This window comes from Triturus cristatus, chromosome 5_1 (genome assembly GCF_964204655.1).
Source record: "Triturus cristatus chromosome 5_1, aTriCri1.1, whole genome shotgun sequence".
In the NCBI taxonomy this organism is placed as follows: domain Eukaryota; kingdom Metazoa; phylum Chordata; class Amphibia; order Caudata; family Salamandridae; genus Triturus; species Triturus cristatus.
Genome location: NC_140587.1, coordinates 422,098,758 through 422,116,048, shown reverse-complemented (window position 1 = coordinate 422,116,048; position 17,291 = coordinate 422,098,758). Strand labels below are relative to the sequence as shown.

Below are 17,291 nucleotides of genomic sequence, written 5' to 3'. Positions count from 1 at the left end.
TGTTTTAGGCTTGGGGACAGGCCCCAGCCTCTGGGGCCACCAGGCTGAGACCCAAATGGAGGGAGATTTCCCAATGATCATGACCTCCGTCTTACTACCATTCAATTTTAGGCAGTTGTTTGACATCCATTAGGCCGGATCATTGAGACAGGATTAGAACTATATCGCTGACTCACTAGAGTCTTGAGCAAGGGTCACTACAAGCTGGGTGTCATCCGCATATGACACCATAGAGATCTTGTATTTGTCCATAATATCTGCCAGCGGGCCGATATACAGATTAAAGAAGGTGGGCCTCAAGATAGTCCTGTGGAACCCCTTGGAGGAGAGGCAGAGTTTTGATCGATAAGGGTGCTGTTCAACCTGGAAACTACGGTCCTCTAAAAAGCACCGCATCCACTTTAGTGCTACCCCATCCAGTCCGCGCACCTGGAGAAGCTGAAGAAGTAGTTTGTGTGATACCGTATCGAAAGCGGCACTTAGGTCCAGCGGGACCAGGGCAACCGTCTGACCGGCGTCCACCCGTCTCCGTATAGACTCTGTTGCAGTTGAGAATGATGCTCTAAAACCTGATTGTGTAGGGTGTAGAAGATTGTGTATGTTGATATGAGCCGCTAATTGTTTATTCACAACCTTCTTTACGATTTTGGAGACGTAGGGGAGTAGAGAGATGGGACGGAGATTGTCCAACAGCTCGGGATTAGCTGAGGGTTTTTTCTTTAAAGGTATGACAATTGTGTGCTTCCATGACCTAGGGACCTCCCCACATTTAAAAGATGCGTTTATTAGTTTTTGCACGAAGGGTAGTATCAGTTCTATGCACTCCCTTTTTCTGCTTGGTGCCACTGGATCGTCAGAGGAACTGGATTTAATTTTTAAGGCCACTTTCTTGAGCTCTATCTTGGGGTTGGGGAGGATCGGAATTCTCTCAGGGGAGTGAACGCCAGCTCAGTAGGTTTCTCAAAGCCCTAGAGATGAAAAATTAAAATGGTAATTAATTACCTTTTTTTTTTTTATCCCCTGTCCCGAGCTGCGCGTCAGGACGGGGGCAGGCTGCTGCTAATTGACAGTAGCAGGGAGGAGGGCGGGCCGGCATTGCACTGTTTAAAGGGCGCATGTCTTTTTGGCCGACCGTCTCGTTACGGCCAACCACACTTTAAACATCTCTAACCCAGCTGTTTTAAGACAGCTTGGTCAGAGCAAGCCAAAGCCTCTAGAAAAAAAAGCCTGCCTGATATAGGTTGATCAATGCTGAATGCCAAATTGGCCAAATATGAAGTCTGCGTATATTGCTAGCATCTCACGCCTCTTTCTTCCACCACTCTACACCTCCTTTCTCTTCATCTTCTCTGCCTTCTCCTTGTGTTGCTGTTTTCCTGTCATTCTTTTCCATCTTCTTTCTCTCTTGCTTATTGTCAGTCCGATAATCAACCATAAGCCCTGGCCCCGTAGAAGGAGTGACAATGCGCACTACCTGCACCCACTGTTTCTGATTTCCAATGCAGCCCTGCATGTCTGAGTGTAGACTGTGCAAGGCCTGTGTGTCGTTATTAACATCTAATCCCTTAGTCAAAAATACCTCTATATTCTTAACCATATTCCTCCTTTTCTTTATTTAAGCCAAGTGGGGTGCTAGTGTTCTTCTCTTTCTCGCTCTGTCATAGTTAATGTTCTAAGGGTTGCGTTTCAGACACCAAAACAAAGACATTGACTATCAGTTTACTTACAGGTGGGTCTGTACCTGAATGCCCACATGGTCTGGCTGCCCTTGGGACAACATGTTGTGGATTTAATAGAGAATCTCTGCACGAAGCTGCTGCAACTGAAGGATTTTGAATCCGTGCCCAGAGGGCATCAATTTGTGACTAAGGGATTCTATGATGCCCGGGGCCACACTTCTTTAAGACCAGTAAAATGCGTAAATTAAAAGGAATTGCGAGACATTGGAACAATGTTCACAGTGAACGTTAATTTATTTGGCATAGATCTATGTTACCTATTGACCCCATCGAAGATTAGTTTAAGAGCTCTTAAACATCCAGGCATGTATCCTACTGCTCATGATTGACATTTATTCAAATAAACTAAAACTTTATCCCAAGAACACTTGAGAGCCATTCCTATTTATTTTGAGGAGTATGTATTGATTGCATAAGAACCAACGTATTTACAGTCTGCAGACCCATTAACTTTTGCATGCTCCCGAGACATGACCACCGTACATTCCATTTTACACCTTGGGCACCCATTCTTAGTTTAGTGAGACTTGGACATTAGTGTTCCCTCACCACTAAGTACAGGTACCACAGGCGCGGTACTTTCAGGATGCAGGATTACTGCTCCATTGCTCGTCTTCCACTTTTAAATGGGAAATAACTAAAGGAATTGCTGCTTCTGCAATGGTTCCCGCAGGTTTTCCATGCCTGGTTTCACCTGCACATTTCGACTTCGTTTTCCCGCGTATCTTGTTGTAGCTACTAATTTCGCTTGTAACTTCTCAGTCACAAATTACTGTGTTCTTTGAATGAGGGTAGGTAGTATCCTTTGGGGAAGAAATAAAACATCCTAAAATATTTTTTCACTTTACCTCTGAAAATACTCAAGGTTGTGCATTTTTTGGAAACGTGAAGCTTGCACGTTGTTGCCTTTCCTACTGATAAACCTATTGCCTGAAGTATAACTTTTATTGCTACATAAAGTTGAACACTCGAACTTTATGGTGAACGTTTGAATTCAGTAGTGCACATGGATGAGAGGAATGTATGGAATTAATTTGTGGTTCGTTTTTGGTCAAAAACACAGGTCATGTTTCTGCATTAGTATTCTGAGCAGTTCATGGCATTCCAGGTTGGAAAATCATGCCAAATTAAATGTAGCATTTTTTCTAATAACGTTGAAAATTGTTCTTGTAATGTTTGAGTTCTTTAATCAATTAATTGCTTTTCCTCTGCAGTAATTGCAAACAGCTGAACCGCGATCGGGTTTAAACTAAAAGTAACATTTTGCTTTAGTATTCAGATTAGAGATTTTTTTCTTTGAAACAACAACCATATGTACACAGTAGTAGACTAACATAATATGAGTTGGCTATTTTGTGTTTCTAACACGAGTACAACTGGCATTGCTAGACTGTGTTTTGCAATTCTGCAGTAGCACTGTCAAGCTGCGCCTGTTCCCTTTTAGGCCTTTGTTCAGCTTACTTTATTTAAAATGTCATCAAATTAGCCGAGTATTTTTAAGATTGTAAGGTTAAATGTGTAAAAGAATTTAAAAATAAAATTTAAAAAAAATTCAAGTTGCAAGAAGAGCTGGCAGTTTAAAATAAATCCATTTTATGAACTTATCTGCGCCAGTATACGCAAATGCATTTCATTTTAATATGCTTTAGGTTTCATCACGTTCCTCTTTAATACATTCAACAACAGGAGTTGTAACACCTCAGTATTTTGTTCTCCAAGGTAACTTACTATGGAACGCTATCCTCGCATATGTCAGACATGGGAGACCTCGACGTTTTTCAGGTTGTTTGTGATGCCTCTTCCGCTTCTGATGAAGTAAGACCTGACAAATTCTCCCCCACTACTCTGTGTCCTGTACGATTTAGCACCTTATATCTCACCCTTCTGCCCGGTCCTGCGTGGGTACTCCAAAGCCTGCCATTGATTTACCTGCATGGGGCGGTAAGGGATGTCAAGTAGGGGTGGGCGGAATTTGCGTAATCGCGTTACGCAAATCTCCGCGAAACGGTAAAAAATCTCCGCGAACATGCAGAAATTCCGCAAACACGCGGAATTGCTTGTTCGCGGTGCTTTTTTCCTGTTCACAGTTGCTGTTTGCGTGCTCGGGGAGAAATATCTCGCGAACACACATTTTGAGAACGCAAACAAGAAAAAATTTCGCGAAGTCGCGGAAAGCAGAATTTTTGACAATTTTGCGTTCTCCGCGGAACGCGAAATTACCGAAATTCCGCAAATTCCACGAGCGGAACGGAATTTACCGTCCAGGCCTAATGTCAAGGGAAGTGGCAGAGAATTGGGGGAATTTCCAGTGGATCTTCTACCAGCTAGGCTTTATGATCTTTTCCCTTGCCTAGCCAGTTGTGAGTATATTGACTTGGATACGCCTGATTCTGTCAAAATCATTGTCTCTGATGCGCTATATAAATAATAGTTAACTGACTAGCATATGCATTGCTGTGTTTCACCCTCCTCACTACAATCTCAGGCAGTTTAACGACATTTTGCAACTCCAGTGCTTTGCAAAAATCATAAGTTGATAAAAAAATAGGGAACTTGCAGATCATCTAATCAAATTTACCGTACCTGGTTCCACTGGACAGTTTGGTTTGTTGTACTAGTTTGCTTAGGTGTTTTTCCTTCTGTCTTGAGGGTTTGTCATCGTAATATCAACCGTGCTGCTCTAAACAGACTTGAAGAAGTTCAAGAAGTACGTAGCTGATACATGCATAGCTTTTCTGTAAAAAGTAGCTTGCCATTTTTTGTTCCATCATAAAAGTATTACTTGCATAACTGTGGTACAAACATCAGTTCCAGATAATTGACTTGGTCTCCTCCCTGGTCAGAAAGAGTTGAGAAACATAGCACACATTTCCACTGTGGCGGAAGGGTTATATCTCTGGAACTGCTTGTGATTGAACCCATCTAGGATTCCATTTCCATCATGTGGGTGTATTATCTGAACTGGGAATTCCCATCTCTATCTGTGAGTGGCAGTTGCCCAATAATTGACATACTGGCTGTGAGCTAAGTTAAAACGTAGTGCACTCTCACTCCTTGGGGATAATTAGACAGGAGTCTTTTACTCTGCTAATAACGTCTTGGAATTGGTAACAGAGGTCTCGGAAAGCTGCCAAATACTGATCCTCCAAGAAGAAAAGGTGCTCCCCTGTTTTCCCTCTCTCAGCCAAGGTTATGACAATCCACCCGCTGAATTTATTTTTCGAGCCACTTGAACCTTTGTGCTCCTAATTCCTATCAGTTGAGCCCAATAAGAATCTCCCCTTGTAGACTTGAAACCCCCATGTTTTCCCATGAGTTTGCCATTACTTGAAGGCCTATAAAATGTGGGTATTTCCCAAGCAAATTGAACTAGAGTTAGACGTGTTGCTAGAGCTGGCAGAGATCACTTGTGAGTTGAAACTCTCACAAGAGGACCAAAGTCTCTTGTAAACCGCTGCTCAAGCATTCTTACAGGACGTGTTTCACCTTGCGGCCGTCCTTAGTTCTAAAAGAGCAGCATTAGATGATATGGGGCCTGCCTTTAGACCCCGTGGGGAATTGAGAGACCCCGAAAGATATAGGGACCTGCTTAACTTGGCTAGAGGACCAGGAAGGGTGGGGAGATGACGAAGAAGTGCATGTAATATGCCATATTTCGCTGGTTCACCAATAAGAACCATTGGAGTGCTGAGTGGTTTGGGAGCTCCAGCCGACAACATGACGATCCCAGATAAATATAGTGTCACAGTTGAAATTCAAATCTATTTACAAAGTACAACCAAGGTAAAAAACACATCATGGATCATGAAAGAGTTTTATTTAGCCTCAAAATAATTAGTTATTAAAAGTAAAATACCACAGCTCATAATGTAAGTAGCTACAGCTCAAAATGTTTGACAAGCCCTTAAAACTCTAGGGTCAACTCAAATAGAAGACATTTTCATTTGCTAGAGTGACGTGTTTACTAAGTGGTTTCAGCTAGATAAGCATGATGTGAACACAGAGGTTAAAACTGGTAACTACAATGAAAAGTTCTACTCTTTTACAAGTCTAGTGAGGAAAAAGATAGACTTTACTTAGTAAACTAGCATATTTTTCTTGTACCCTTATATCCCATACATCATTATCCACATGCTGAAAAATAGATCAAAGAAAGGAGACACACACAACCAAAAGGGTACTATTAGTTCCAAATATAAGAACGGTGAGAGTAGCAGACCCACCACAATAACAAAGGTTTACTAAAATATAAACCTGTAACGAAGCCAGACGAATTGAAAGAAAACAGCAGGAGACTGAAGAAATAGGCCTGCGTATATTGGGTGCAAGACGGGGGCCAAGCAGCCAGTATAGTAAGCACACATTAAAACACCATTATTTGCAAAGTAAACATTAATGCAATTGAGACTAAACCTGAGAGCTTTTTGATTGTGACCAGTATCCCCACATGTATTCAACTCGATGTCTACATTAGCTAAATCCCCAGACATTAATACCTCATTTAAGGCACTTCTTTCTAAGATGGAGGACGATTTTCCACAAAGTTCTCTAAACATCTTTGCCAGTGTGAGCCCTCTCCCCGAGACCTTTATCTCCATTTAAAGAGTACGAGCAGGGTTGAAACAGCGAGCATCCTTGGGTAGGTTTCAGATACACGCACCTACGGTTGCACCACTCCATATCAGTGCCTTAATATCAGAGATTTCACTAGCATCGGGCTTTGCCAGTAGTTGTCTTTTTAAAGAAAGCATTTGTGAAACTTGGGTGATGCAAACGATGCTTTACCTTTTGCAATCTGATAATCAGAACGCAGTGGTTTCCTTGTTCCAAAACGAAATCTAAACTGGGCACATAGAAGACACCACCATATACCTACAGGTTCCCCCAGACTGTGTTAATATTTTATATGTGTCGGCAGAGGAGTATATCAAATTCATGTTATTGTTTGGTGACATGGGAGAGGGTGTAGTACACATAAAACAGGGCTGACTCACCATACCCACAAGAAGCAGGGCAAATATGCTACAATGGCTCGCAAGGTTTCATTCAGTGCTTGTTCAGTTTGCGGAAACCTGTTTACATTATCTTTGCTAGTGGTTCTTCCAGAAGGGTAACTCAATCCATTCAGACATAAACCTAAATCATTTCTGTTGACTGGCACTCAAAACATAAAAACAGACAGAGAAGGACCGTCGCTGTTAATTTGAATATGCCGCTTGGTCTGCACCACCCGAGGGAAGAGGGCCACGGAGCATCGAATCACGGTGCTCCCTACGTGGGAAACAGTGTGAGGATAAGAACAGTCAAGTATTCTGGGGCTCATGTAGAGCTTAATAGTGCATCTCATTACAAAAGCGCATCCAATTGTGGTAAAAGACGGACTTCAACCTCCATAATGCAACGTTGATTCATTCAGAGCGCACAATATGGCGAACGATTTAGCATATATAAAAGGAGGCTGAACCGAACATGCGCTTTTGGCAGCATTAGTCCCTGATGAAGAGATAATTCTTGAAACGCGTAGGCAGCGGCCAGATGCTATAATATTACCGGATTGCGAGACTGTTCATACCTGAAATAAAGCTTTCTTTGTGGTAAAGCACCGCTGTTTTCCGAGTGCGACTTTCTGATGGACAAGACCCCTCTGAGCTTATATATATATATATATATATATATATATATATATATATATATATATATATATATATATATATATATATATATATATATATATATATATATATATATGTCTTAACATATATTACGCAGTGGCGTGGAAAAGTCGAATTTATGACTCATGACTTTTGTGCACTAAAAAAATGCTCATGCAATAAGTGGACACTGTAATGAGTTCCTGACCCCAGAGCATAGGTGGTAGTGACATTGTCATGTGCAAAATGCAAGGCTACCAGCAGCAGGTTGGGAACAGTGCCTGGCTTTTAGTCGGCCTGTGCCAAGCGCTCGCTGCGCATGCCAAAGACCTGGTGTGCAGCGGGGCTTGGCCATCCATAGCAGGAGTTGTCTGCCTCGAGCAGGTGGGTGGCATGGCCTGACAAGGTCCACACACTGCAGCCTACCCCTGCTGCGCAAGGCCAAATTTTGTTCATTGAGAGGGTTGTCTGCCACAGCTGGGTTGGCTGCCTTTTTTTCTATCCCCGCTGTGCACGCTGAAGGCTGTTTGTGTAGGGGGAGGCTGATTGCCTTTGACAGGTGCACTGCATGAGTTGGATGGGGCTAGACCCTACGCCAGGTCCTGCTGCACATGTCCAAAAGCTGTGAGCAGAAAAGGTGAGCCACCCACAGTGGGTTGCGCGCAAGGCCTATCCCTCCTCGAGTCTGGCTGCCAGCATTGGTTCTTGTTTGCTGCGACAGGTGGGCCGCGAGGCCTGGTCAGAGGCAAATCCGCAGTTTCATTTGATACACTGTTTCATTCACTGTTTCATTTACTCGTCTCCATCACTTTCTCTTGCTGTCCATGATATCCAAAACAAACAGCATATATTTTTCTATTTTTTTGAAACCATGAAAGATCTTTGTTTTTAAACGTGTTTTTGTTTTTACTTTTTGGGGGAAAACAAAATAAAAATGCAATTTGAACAAGGAAAGATAGATGAGTTTCTTGCTTGTCTTCTGGTGAAGATGCTCTTGATTCTGCTATGCTCTTGCAGCTTGCTCTCTCAAAGAGATCACCTTGTGGCACACCCGGCAATGCAAGCCCACAGTTGCAAAGATCAATCGGCTGTTACTCCTTCTGTTGGGTGTCTTCTTGCAACATCTGTCCAGGAGTCATAGCATGTTTAATTGTTAAAGAAGATGCAGTCATTGCTTCGGTGCCCCCCTCCTTTTGAGGTATTGAACTGTTTCATGCCAAGCATTAAGGTGCTTCTGCATTGAGTATGTTAAGAAGCTATATGACCTCATTTCCAGATCCGCCTTCGTTTACTCGGCTTCTTGCTGTCACATACTTGGATGATCATTTCTTTCACCAGGTGGATTGGTGAAACGTTTCCAGACAATTGATTCTGGTGGTGATTTTGAACCCTCCATCTGAACTTCTCCCAGTTCTTCATTTGTTTCCTCTCCATCTTCCTCTGGATTTCTCCTCTTCTGTTCACCCTGTCCAAAAGCCGTTGCAAATGAGAAAAAAAGCTGTGGATCTTAGAAAAAGAAAGCACTGCATAAAACTAAGCAACTTTGCTTCTGAGCTTTCATGTGGCAAGAAATTCAATGATATGTCCAAGAAAGTAAGAACTATTTTAATGTGGCGCAATTCATTCTCAGGACCGACTCAAAGCTCTTCAGTAGTCTTTGTGGATCTTCAGTTCCTGTGCGGTTACCATTAAATAGGTGTAGGTGGATCTGTCATGCCTTGGAACTGTGGTTCTGGTTGCCAGCACAACAAAACTAACAAGGCATAAAACATAGAAAAATGAAATCCATTGCTGTAAGTTTGAGTTTAAAGTTGCACTTTAGTAAACTGTACCCTCAAACAGTATATGTCAAATTGTTTTCACTGCAAACACAACTTTTAAAAAATGCTCGTTTTTAGAATACTGGTACTCAGAAAGAAAGTCTCTGCGGTCACGCGAGAGCCGTAACCCCGGAAAAGGACTTTAGGTACTGTAAAATCATTCCTATTGGACAAGCTGCAAAGGAACTGGAAATCCTCAAAAAACAAGAAAAGAAGGGAGCATCTAATTGGCTTAATATTCCACACTAAGAAAAATCAAGTTCATAGCCTGTGTCAAAGGGAGCCCACCTTTTGGAGGACACCATTTTCAGTTTCTCTCCAGAAGCACAAAAATCTTGACAGATCCCGAAAGCAGCAGGAAAAAGTGAAGGGCAGTCATTTGCTGGTATATAGCAAAATTATCATGCCTTGGAAGTGGCACCAGCTTAAAAGAGCGCAAGACCAGATCATTCTGGATGAAAATCCCTCGTATGGAAATTTTCACCCACTATAAAGGAAGGAAGACAGTAAAAGCACGAAAGGTGACTTGTACTTTGTGTGGCCTGATCCTGCACCCTGGTCAACCAAGGGAGCACTTGTTTAGCACAAATGGAATGATCAAGCATCTATGAACCGTGCACCCAAACAAGTACTCCGAAGTAGAAATGATAAAGCTGCTTTGGTTTAAAAAATATAGTTTGTTGAGCCGGCCCAGTTAGAAGCTGGGCCCTGTGCCCAACCTCTTGCTGAAATCCATGCACAGTGGCGTTCGCTGCCCATGGGGTGGTAGAGTGCAGACCAGTCTGCAAGCTAGTCACTGTAGGCAACCAGTGGCTGGCCCATATAGAGGTTGGCTGCCCGGCTCTGGTTTGGCACAGGGCCTGTCTTTAATGGGAGGCCCTGGGGCCAGTTTCCACTGCACATGACCAAGGGCCATGCACAGTGGGGTTGTATGCCCACTGCGGGTTTAGTGCTTATCCTGGCAATAGGCCTGATCCTGCGTTGAGCGCCTGTTGAACACAGCCAAAGGGCTTGCTCAGCAGGAGATAGTCTTTGCATACAAAAAAATATTCACTGAAAAAAACAGTTTAAAAAAATGGGTTAGGGTTAAGATTCAAACTTCACAAATCACAAAAATCGCCAGTTATGGTTTGCAATGCAAAGCATAACTTGCGGCACCATTGTGCTGCATGATATCACACATGACCTCATTGATGACATTACAATTTTTTTTAACTTTTTCGTCCCTTTACACAAGAAAGGCAGTAAATTACTACCAGGAAATTACCGGCAAATCTTGTTGCTGGATGTAGTGGGGAAGATCTTTGCATTGAGTATTTTAGAGTACTTACAGAATTGGGCGCAGGAAGCGAATATTATTCTGCTTTAACAATCTGGTTTTAGAGCAAATTAGTCTGTCAATTATATTTTAGTGGTGTTATAATTTTTATTAGACAAGTATGTTGTAAGGAATAAATTATATTTTTACTCTGCTTTTATTGACTTTTACACTGCATTTGACTCTGTGGATAGACCGACTCTGTGGCAGATGGTATCTGCTTTAGGGATACTGAGTGGTCTATTGCATCTTCCGGTGTCTTTGCATTCTTCAACCTGGTGTAAACTGTTGCTGGGGGAGGTGAGTAATCCTAATTGATCAGTCTCCTGTAGCTCTTCAGGCAAGATTCAATGTATGTATTATTTTACACAGAATCATTTTTTAAAAGTTAATACAGCAAAAATAATAGTTTTAAGGGGGAAGAGAAAAGCCACACTATACAATTGTTATTTCGGAAATGAAAAGCTGGAGATAGTAAATAACTATACATATCTAGGTAAATTATTTTCAGAAAATTTAAAGGTAGAGGTGCGCACAACAAATCTTTGTAATGAAGCACTTGCAAATTCCTTGCAGATTTGTTATCATTCTATGGGGAGAAGATACTTTGATCACCTAATACAAATTTATAAAAAACAAAATTCTTCCTATGCTAACTTATGTTCTAGAGCATGCCCCGGTTGGGTCTTGAGAATTGTTAAACAAGTCTGAAAGGAACATTTAAAAAAAAAAAAAAATCAGTTTGCAAAGTCCATCTCTGCTGGTCCAATTGTTAAGATTGGAATTTGGAATTTTGGGTACATTTCTGCAGTTTCTGGCCAGTATTATTTGATTGGGATATAATCTGCTTCATGCCCCTACTTCTTCTTTGAGATCTTTCCTTAAAACTGAAATGTGGTATAATACTGCAACTTATTGAATTTCCATAGAGCTTCGCAATATTTTCAATGCAATATGTCACTTTTAAAGGGATGGTTGCTAGGGCCTCTCTGACTATTTCTTAAATCCCAATCTTTGCACCTTAGTTTTAAGCCTGGATAAGGATCATTGTGTTTCTTTGAAATCGTATACTGTAATAATATTTCTTTCGAATTAGTCCAGCCATATTTATCCTTTTAAATCCCTTATAGCATTATATGTTATATTACGTCTTTTATGCTTTGGAAATGTCCCTTTAAATATTATATTTGAAAAATGGAATAACTCCTAAAAATCCTATGTTTGTGATATCTGCTAAAAAAGAACTCAAAATATGTTTCATTTTTTGCATTCATGTCCAGCATTGCAAGAGGCTTGAATCAAATATTTACTATCTCTGATAAAGAGATACAATCTGGACACACATCAAAATGTGATGGAGTTGCTAAAAAAATCTCCTGAATAAATGTACTTGTTTTAAAGTTTTAAAATGTTTTCAATGTTTTTTTGCTTTTTTTAATGTAAGGATTTTATGAGTTTATTAGTAATATTATGTATTGTGGTGATTTTGATTATTCTTGGTTGCGTTGTTTTTATGATGGTAATTGTAGACCTCAACTGATGTTTGCAAGTTTATTTACTTCGTTATTGATAAGTTTTTATATGTACAGCGGAGACAGGCCTTAGGGCCTTGAACCGTATGCAAGGGTCTGGCCTACAACCAATGCTCAAGGGTTTGACCCACAGTCTTTGGCCAGGCCTTTCCTTATTTATGTATTTATTTATTTAACGAATCTGACGAAATCTACACACCTTGTTAAACTGAAGTTTTGAGCATGGCTAGCGCCACGAGTTATGTCATTAAGTTGTGTGCATCGGAAACCTTGCGGATATCAGTGTTTTTGCACATTTGAGCCAGAACCACAACTCTGTTTTTAACTGTGATTTTTTTTCTCCAGTTAAAGTGATGCTTGTTCATGTTAGGGAAATGTTTGTTCCTTAGTCATTTGAGTGTAGCTTTATCTTTGTGCTTAGGATTGTTGACATGCTGAACCATGACCTTCCACCCGAGTTTCAGCTTACGTCTAGAGGGTAGCAAAGTGTCTTCCCAGAATTGTTTGTACTTTGCTCATTCATAAAGGCATCTACCTTGACAGGTGACCAAGTTGCATCTGAAGAGTAATATATACATAACGTGACTTTGCCCAAATCATTCTTTACATAGCTGGTGGCATTCCTTGGGTGATGTGCTGTTTTGGGTTTGTGATAGCAGTAACATTTTTCATTTAGGACAGAAAGTATAGTTTAGTTTGTTCAGGCTACAAAACGTTTTGCCACATGGCTACAGAACCTTTTGAGATCTTTTATGCAAACGACAACCTGGATTCGATGTGGGCTTTCTTCCTACCATCCTGTCACATTTTTGGAGTGCTTTGGATGTTGTCACATGCACACTTCGACTTGGAGTGGACTCAAAAATCTGTAACTCCTACACCGTGGCAGTGGCTTTTTGGAGCCTGTCTGAACGGTGTCTTTCTTGCCCATGGAGGCAGTGTTGCGTTGGTGACTTACTCCTGCTTCATAATAGTCATCCTGACTGTGTTGAAATCAATATTCAAGGCCTTTGAAATCTTTCATACCTATCTCCCGATCGGTGCGTTTCCACAACGTTATCCCTGGGTTTGAAAGCTCCAGGGTGCTCATTGATGAATCTTTGCTTTGACCTGCACTGCCCAGAGGAGGAAAGCGACAGGGACAGCTGAATTAATCATGAAATCACCTGAATCGCTACAGTTCATCACAGGCCCCGACCAATCTATTCAGTGTGGAATTTTGAAGGCGACTTATTACCCCTAAGATAAATGACTCCCATCTCAATGGACTACATACTTATTATTTTTGTATTTTAAGTTCTAAAAACATTTAAAATTTGTTTTGATTTGAAACTTTTACTATATGATATATAGATAAATAGGAAAAGCCATGTAATGTATTTAATTTCCAGGCTTTTGGGGAGAAAAAGTTGTACATTTTTGAAGTGGCCTAGAATTTATGTAAATGCTGTATATGTGATTTCTTGATTTGTTCTGCATTTTTTCTTCTCACAAAATGTAATAAATGCTCTAGAGACTCGAACTTTATGCTGATGTGCGCTCACAAACTTATTTTTGTGGGAGTAGTTGGGGGAGGCTTTTCTTTGAGCACTGGGGTATGTCTTTGAGAATAGTGAAATTACAAACTTTGTAAAACTACTTTACAACTTAAAATCCCACCGCCCCTGATTACTAGATTTGATCTTTGCATTCCTAAAGTGGCCATGCCATGCACCTAAATACTACTCCTGCGTGCAGAATGGTTTCTGAATCGTGCCCATTGTGTCCTGACTTGGTCGATTCCCTTTTACTGTTTGAAATAGTGCATGCTTATGTTAAGGTGCTAAAAGCGCTGGCTTCATTGCCTAATAAAAATAAGTAAAAATGTGCTTTTCAAATAAACCAGAAAAACAGCCGGGCGAAGCGATTACACTTCATTAACCCTGAACATGATTTTCCATGCAGTTAATTATTTCCTATGAGAAATCCATGTTCTGAACCCCAATTATGGTTTATGTCAAGCATATTAATTTTTAATACAGGATGCAAACTCAGATGCCACACAGGTGCCGCGCAGAGTTGCCCTCTCCCCGCTCAGGGTTGATTTTGAAAAGCACAAGTTGATGGCAAGCGGTCCAGGGTTTGGAGCAGGTCTGCGCCATGCATGCAGAAGGGTACACTGGCCTTTCCAGCCACAGGCCTGCTGCCCCAATGTGCGTAATGTGTTGCAGCTGCTGGACTGCACCTGCTTCCGGCCTAAGAATACTCGCTGGCCGCTGCCGAGCCGTCATTTGTCTTCATCCATTTTCTGTAGGAATGACAGATTGCCGCTATTTAATGCTAATGTTGGCTGAGTCTAAGGTGTTTTTTATCATGTTGTTTCATAGCTCACCGAGATGCAGGCCGAGAGCAGCTATTACAGCCCGCAGAAAGTCAAATCCAAGGAGGTTATTCGATGGGAACAAGAAGGAACAACAGTTGAGGTAATTTTCATCCACTCTCCGACTTCTTACTTGGATATGATCTGACGAATTTCTGGCTTATAAAAACATGTTCGCGCTTTCAGCGGGTTGAAAGAACCGAACGTGGCTATTGGTTTTTACGTTTTCCCTGCAGTGACCATTTCTTTGAGTTGGGAAACAAATAAAAATGTAATTGCTGATGTTTTTCTTTTGCCTCATGTTGTGCCGTGGGCGAAACTCCTGTAAAGTGTTCTCGGCACAAGTGCGCGAGACGTGCTCATTGCCGCGCGCTGACTAACACCCAGAGAAAGGGCGGCATTCAGCGCGCGCCTGCCCTCTTAAACCCAACGAAAACACAGGTGACTGTTGTGGGCACTGTTACCAACTCCTCGGCGAGGGGGTTCTGGCAGTTTGACGGGACATCTGCATTGCCCACCCACTGACTGCGCCCCACGGTGAGCATGAATGGCTTTACAAGTCCGTGCCCCTCTTGGCGCACACATGCCACATTCAGCTGAGCTCAGACCGACAGAGTTAACCAGCCTTTAATTTAACGAGAATACCCAGAAGCCTAGGGGTCCTCAGATGGCGTAAGCGCTACGCAACCATACAATTACGCGTAGCATGACATGTATATTGTGCCCACGTTTCAGGGTGGTCGATACGGCAGTGACGTGCCAGAACGTTACGGCACTTTAGCAGCGCTTTACGGCACCTGACTCCAGTTGTCCTTCTCCGCGGACAGTGAGCACGTTCCTCCTACGCCTTTTTTATCTTCATTTCACAGTTTCACTCGTTCTTCCTCCCACTCTTAATAAGGCCCTGACATGGTCTGGGTCCCAGAAAATGTATGGTTATAATCGCATACTATTTTCTTTTTAGCAAGGAACACCATCCTTGCCTTTGACCCGAGGACCAGGAATGTCTTTTTCGCCTCTCCATTTCTTTCTTCTTCACTGTACGCCAAAAGTGCTGCTTCATCTGTCTCCCGAGTGGGATGGGTATGCCCAGATGTGGGTCCTGTGCTCTCCATGCCACTGGAGTCAAGCTAGCCTGGCTGATGAGGGGTTGATGCCTCGAAACCGGTCACAGGATGCTTGTTTCTGGTCTAGGGAGGACCTGGCCTCGCAGTACGGGCTGGACTGTTCCCAAGGAGAGCAGGGTCAAGAATGATTTGCATATGGCTGGGTTTAAACTGGGATGGCGAAAAAACGAAGGACTTAGACCTAGATCTCTGTACTTGGGTGAATGTTTGACATTGTTCAATATTCTGGCTATCAGTTGTTCTTTTTGCAGGAATAATTAATTATCAGCCCTTTGCTAATAATGCCTTCCCTGAATTTCCAAATTAAGCTCTGTCTCCGTTCTCTCTCACTTCAGTGTCTGGGACTCCAGCTACAAGAATGCAGTTGGGCTACTTCCTGAGTCTGAGGAAGCTCCAGCCACCCTCCATCTTGTGCCATGCAAAACAGGGAGCAGCCAAAATGTATTCTACTGGTTCTAGTACCCAGATCCTTCTTCGCAAATAGTGTCCTGTTTACCATACATGTTCTTCACACTCACTGCACGTAGACCTACTCAGCATACACACAGAATGTCAGCGAAAGGATCTGGGGCTCACATATCACCAGAACTTTGCACAAGAGGGCAGAACACACTGTCCTTGACTAAGAGCAAAATGACTGATCACACTAATGATTACAAAAACTTGGTACGCTGACACCACCACTTTAGGTGACACAGCCTAGGCATGGACAGTAATTCTGTGCGCCCAATTACAATACACTTTATGCACCCCTCTAGGTCACAGCAGAGGTTCTGCACCTTGCATTACCAGGGAAAGGCCGAGGACTCTGCTTACGTAGATTACTGTGGAGCCAGAGTCGCCCAAAAAGGAAGGCTACCACTTTCACATGTGGCCGTGCACTCAGGGCCGTGGTACAAACTCGTTTATCATGCAGGAAACATTACTGCCCCAATCCCTCCCGTTTATGGATCTTATGCAGTAACACTTCACAAAAGTCTAATGTTCCTCCATCCAGTCCTCTAGAAAGGCTGTAACATCTGTCCACTTATCACTTTGGGAAGCCAGTGGCCTAGTACCTTTCATTAGCACACTGTTCATCCCTCTAAGCCAGTTCTAGACTCATTGTCTGATGTGTGGTGTTGCCTTCTACTTCATTCATCCTTGTTTCCGGTTTCATTGTCGACTCCTGTAGCTTATCCATCCTTGTGCCTGCCATTTCATCTCTTGTTTGCTGCATCTCCGTTATCTTGTGATTTAGTGCTAGAAGGGACATGGATCCCTTTCTTTGCTGCACTTAACCTGGTGAGTAAGTGTTTTATAAGCTATTCTTCCATTCCTAAGTGCTAAAATTAACTACTAGTACCCGCTTTACCAATCTGAGAAGGATGGAGGGCTGAGTCTGCCTTGCTGTTATTCAGTCTTGTAACATTTTCATCACTATATTCGTCAGCAACAACTGTTAGCTTATTTTGCTGTCTTGCCAACTGTAATCTGCTCCACTAGTTCAGGAATGAGAGCTGTTGGAGGTAAGAGTTAGGACAGGTTAACATCCTGCCTGAACTCGGATGCTATTGGACTATAGACGTTTATCCATTAAAAGTGCTCACCTTACATTCCTTACTGTATACAGCTGGGACGATTGATGTGCTCGAGGCTGGGAAAAAGTTAAACGTCGCCCTGCACATTGATACTATATACTTTGTTGACGAATGACCGTTGAGCACAAAACCCCGAGAGGACGGTGTCAGACCCTCCATTGCACA

At 42.3% G+C, this 17,291-nt stretch overlaps 1 protein-coding gene across 1 annotated transcript in view; it reads left to right on the top strand.

The window, feature by feature from the left end:
* The window catches only part of VPS13B (vacuolar protein sorting 13 homolog B), a 2,934,705-nt gene that overhangs the window by 412,476 nt on the left and 2,504,938 nt on the right, over window positions 1-17,291 (top strand). Inside the window, exon 9 of the mRNA XM_085605186.1 lies at window positions 14,427-14,522. Within this exon, the coding sequence (XP_085461312.1) occupies window positions 14,427-14,522 (96 nt within the window). The remainder of the gene's footprint in view (window positions 1-14,426; window positions 14,523-17,291) is intronic.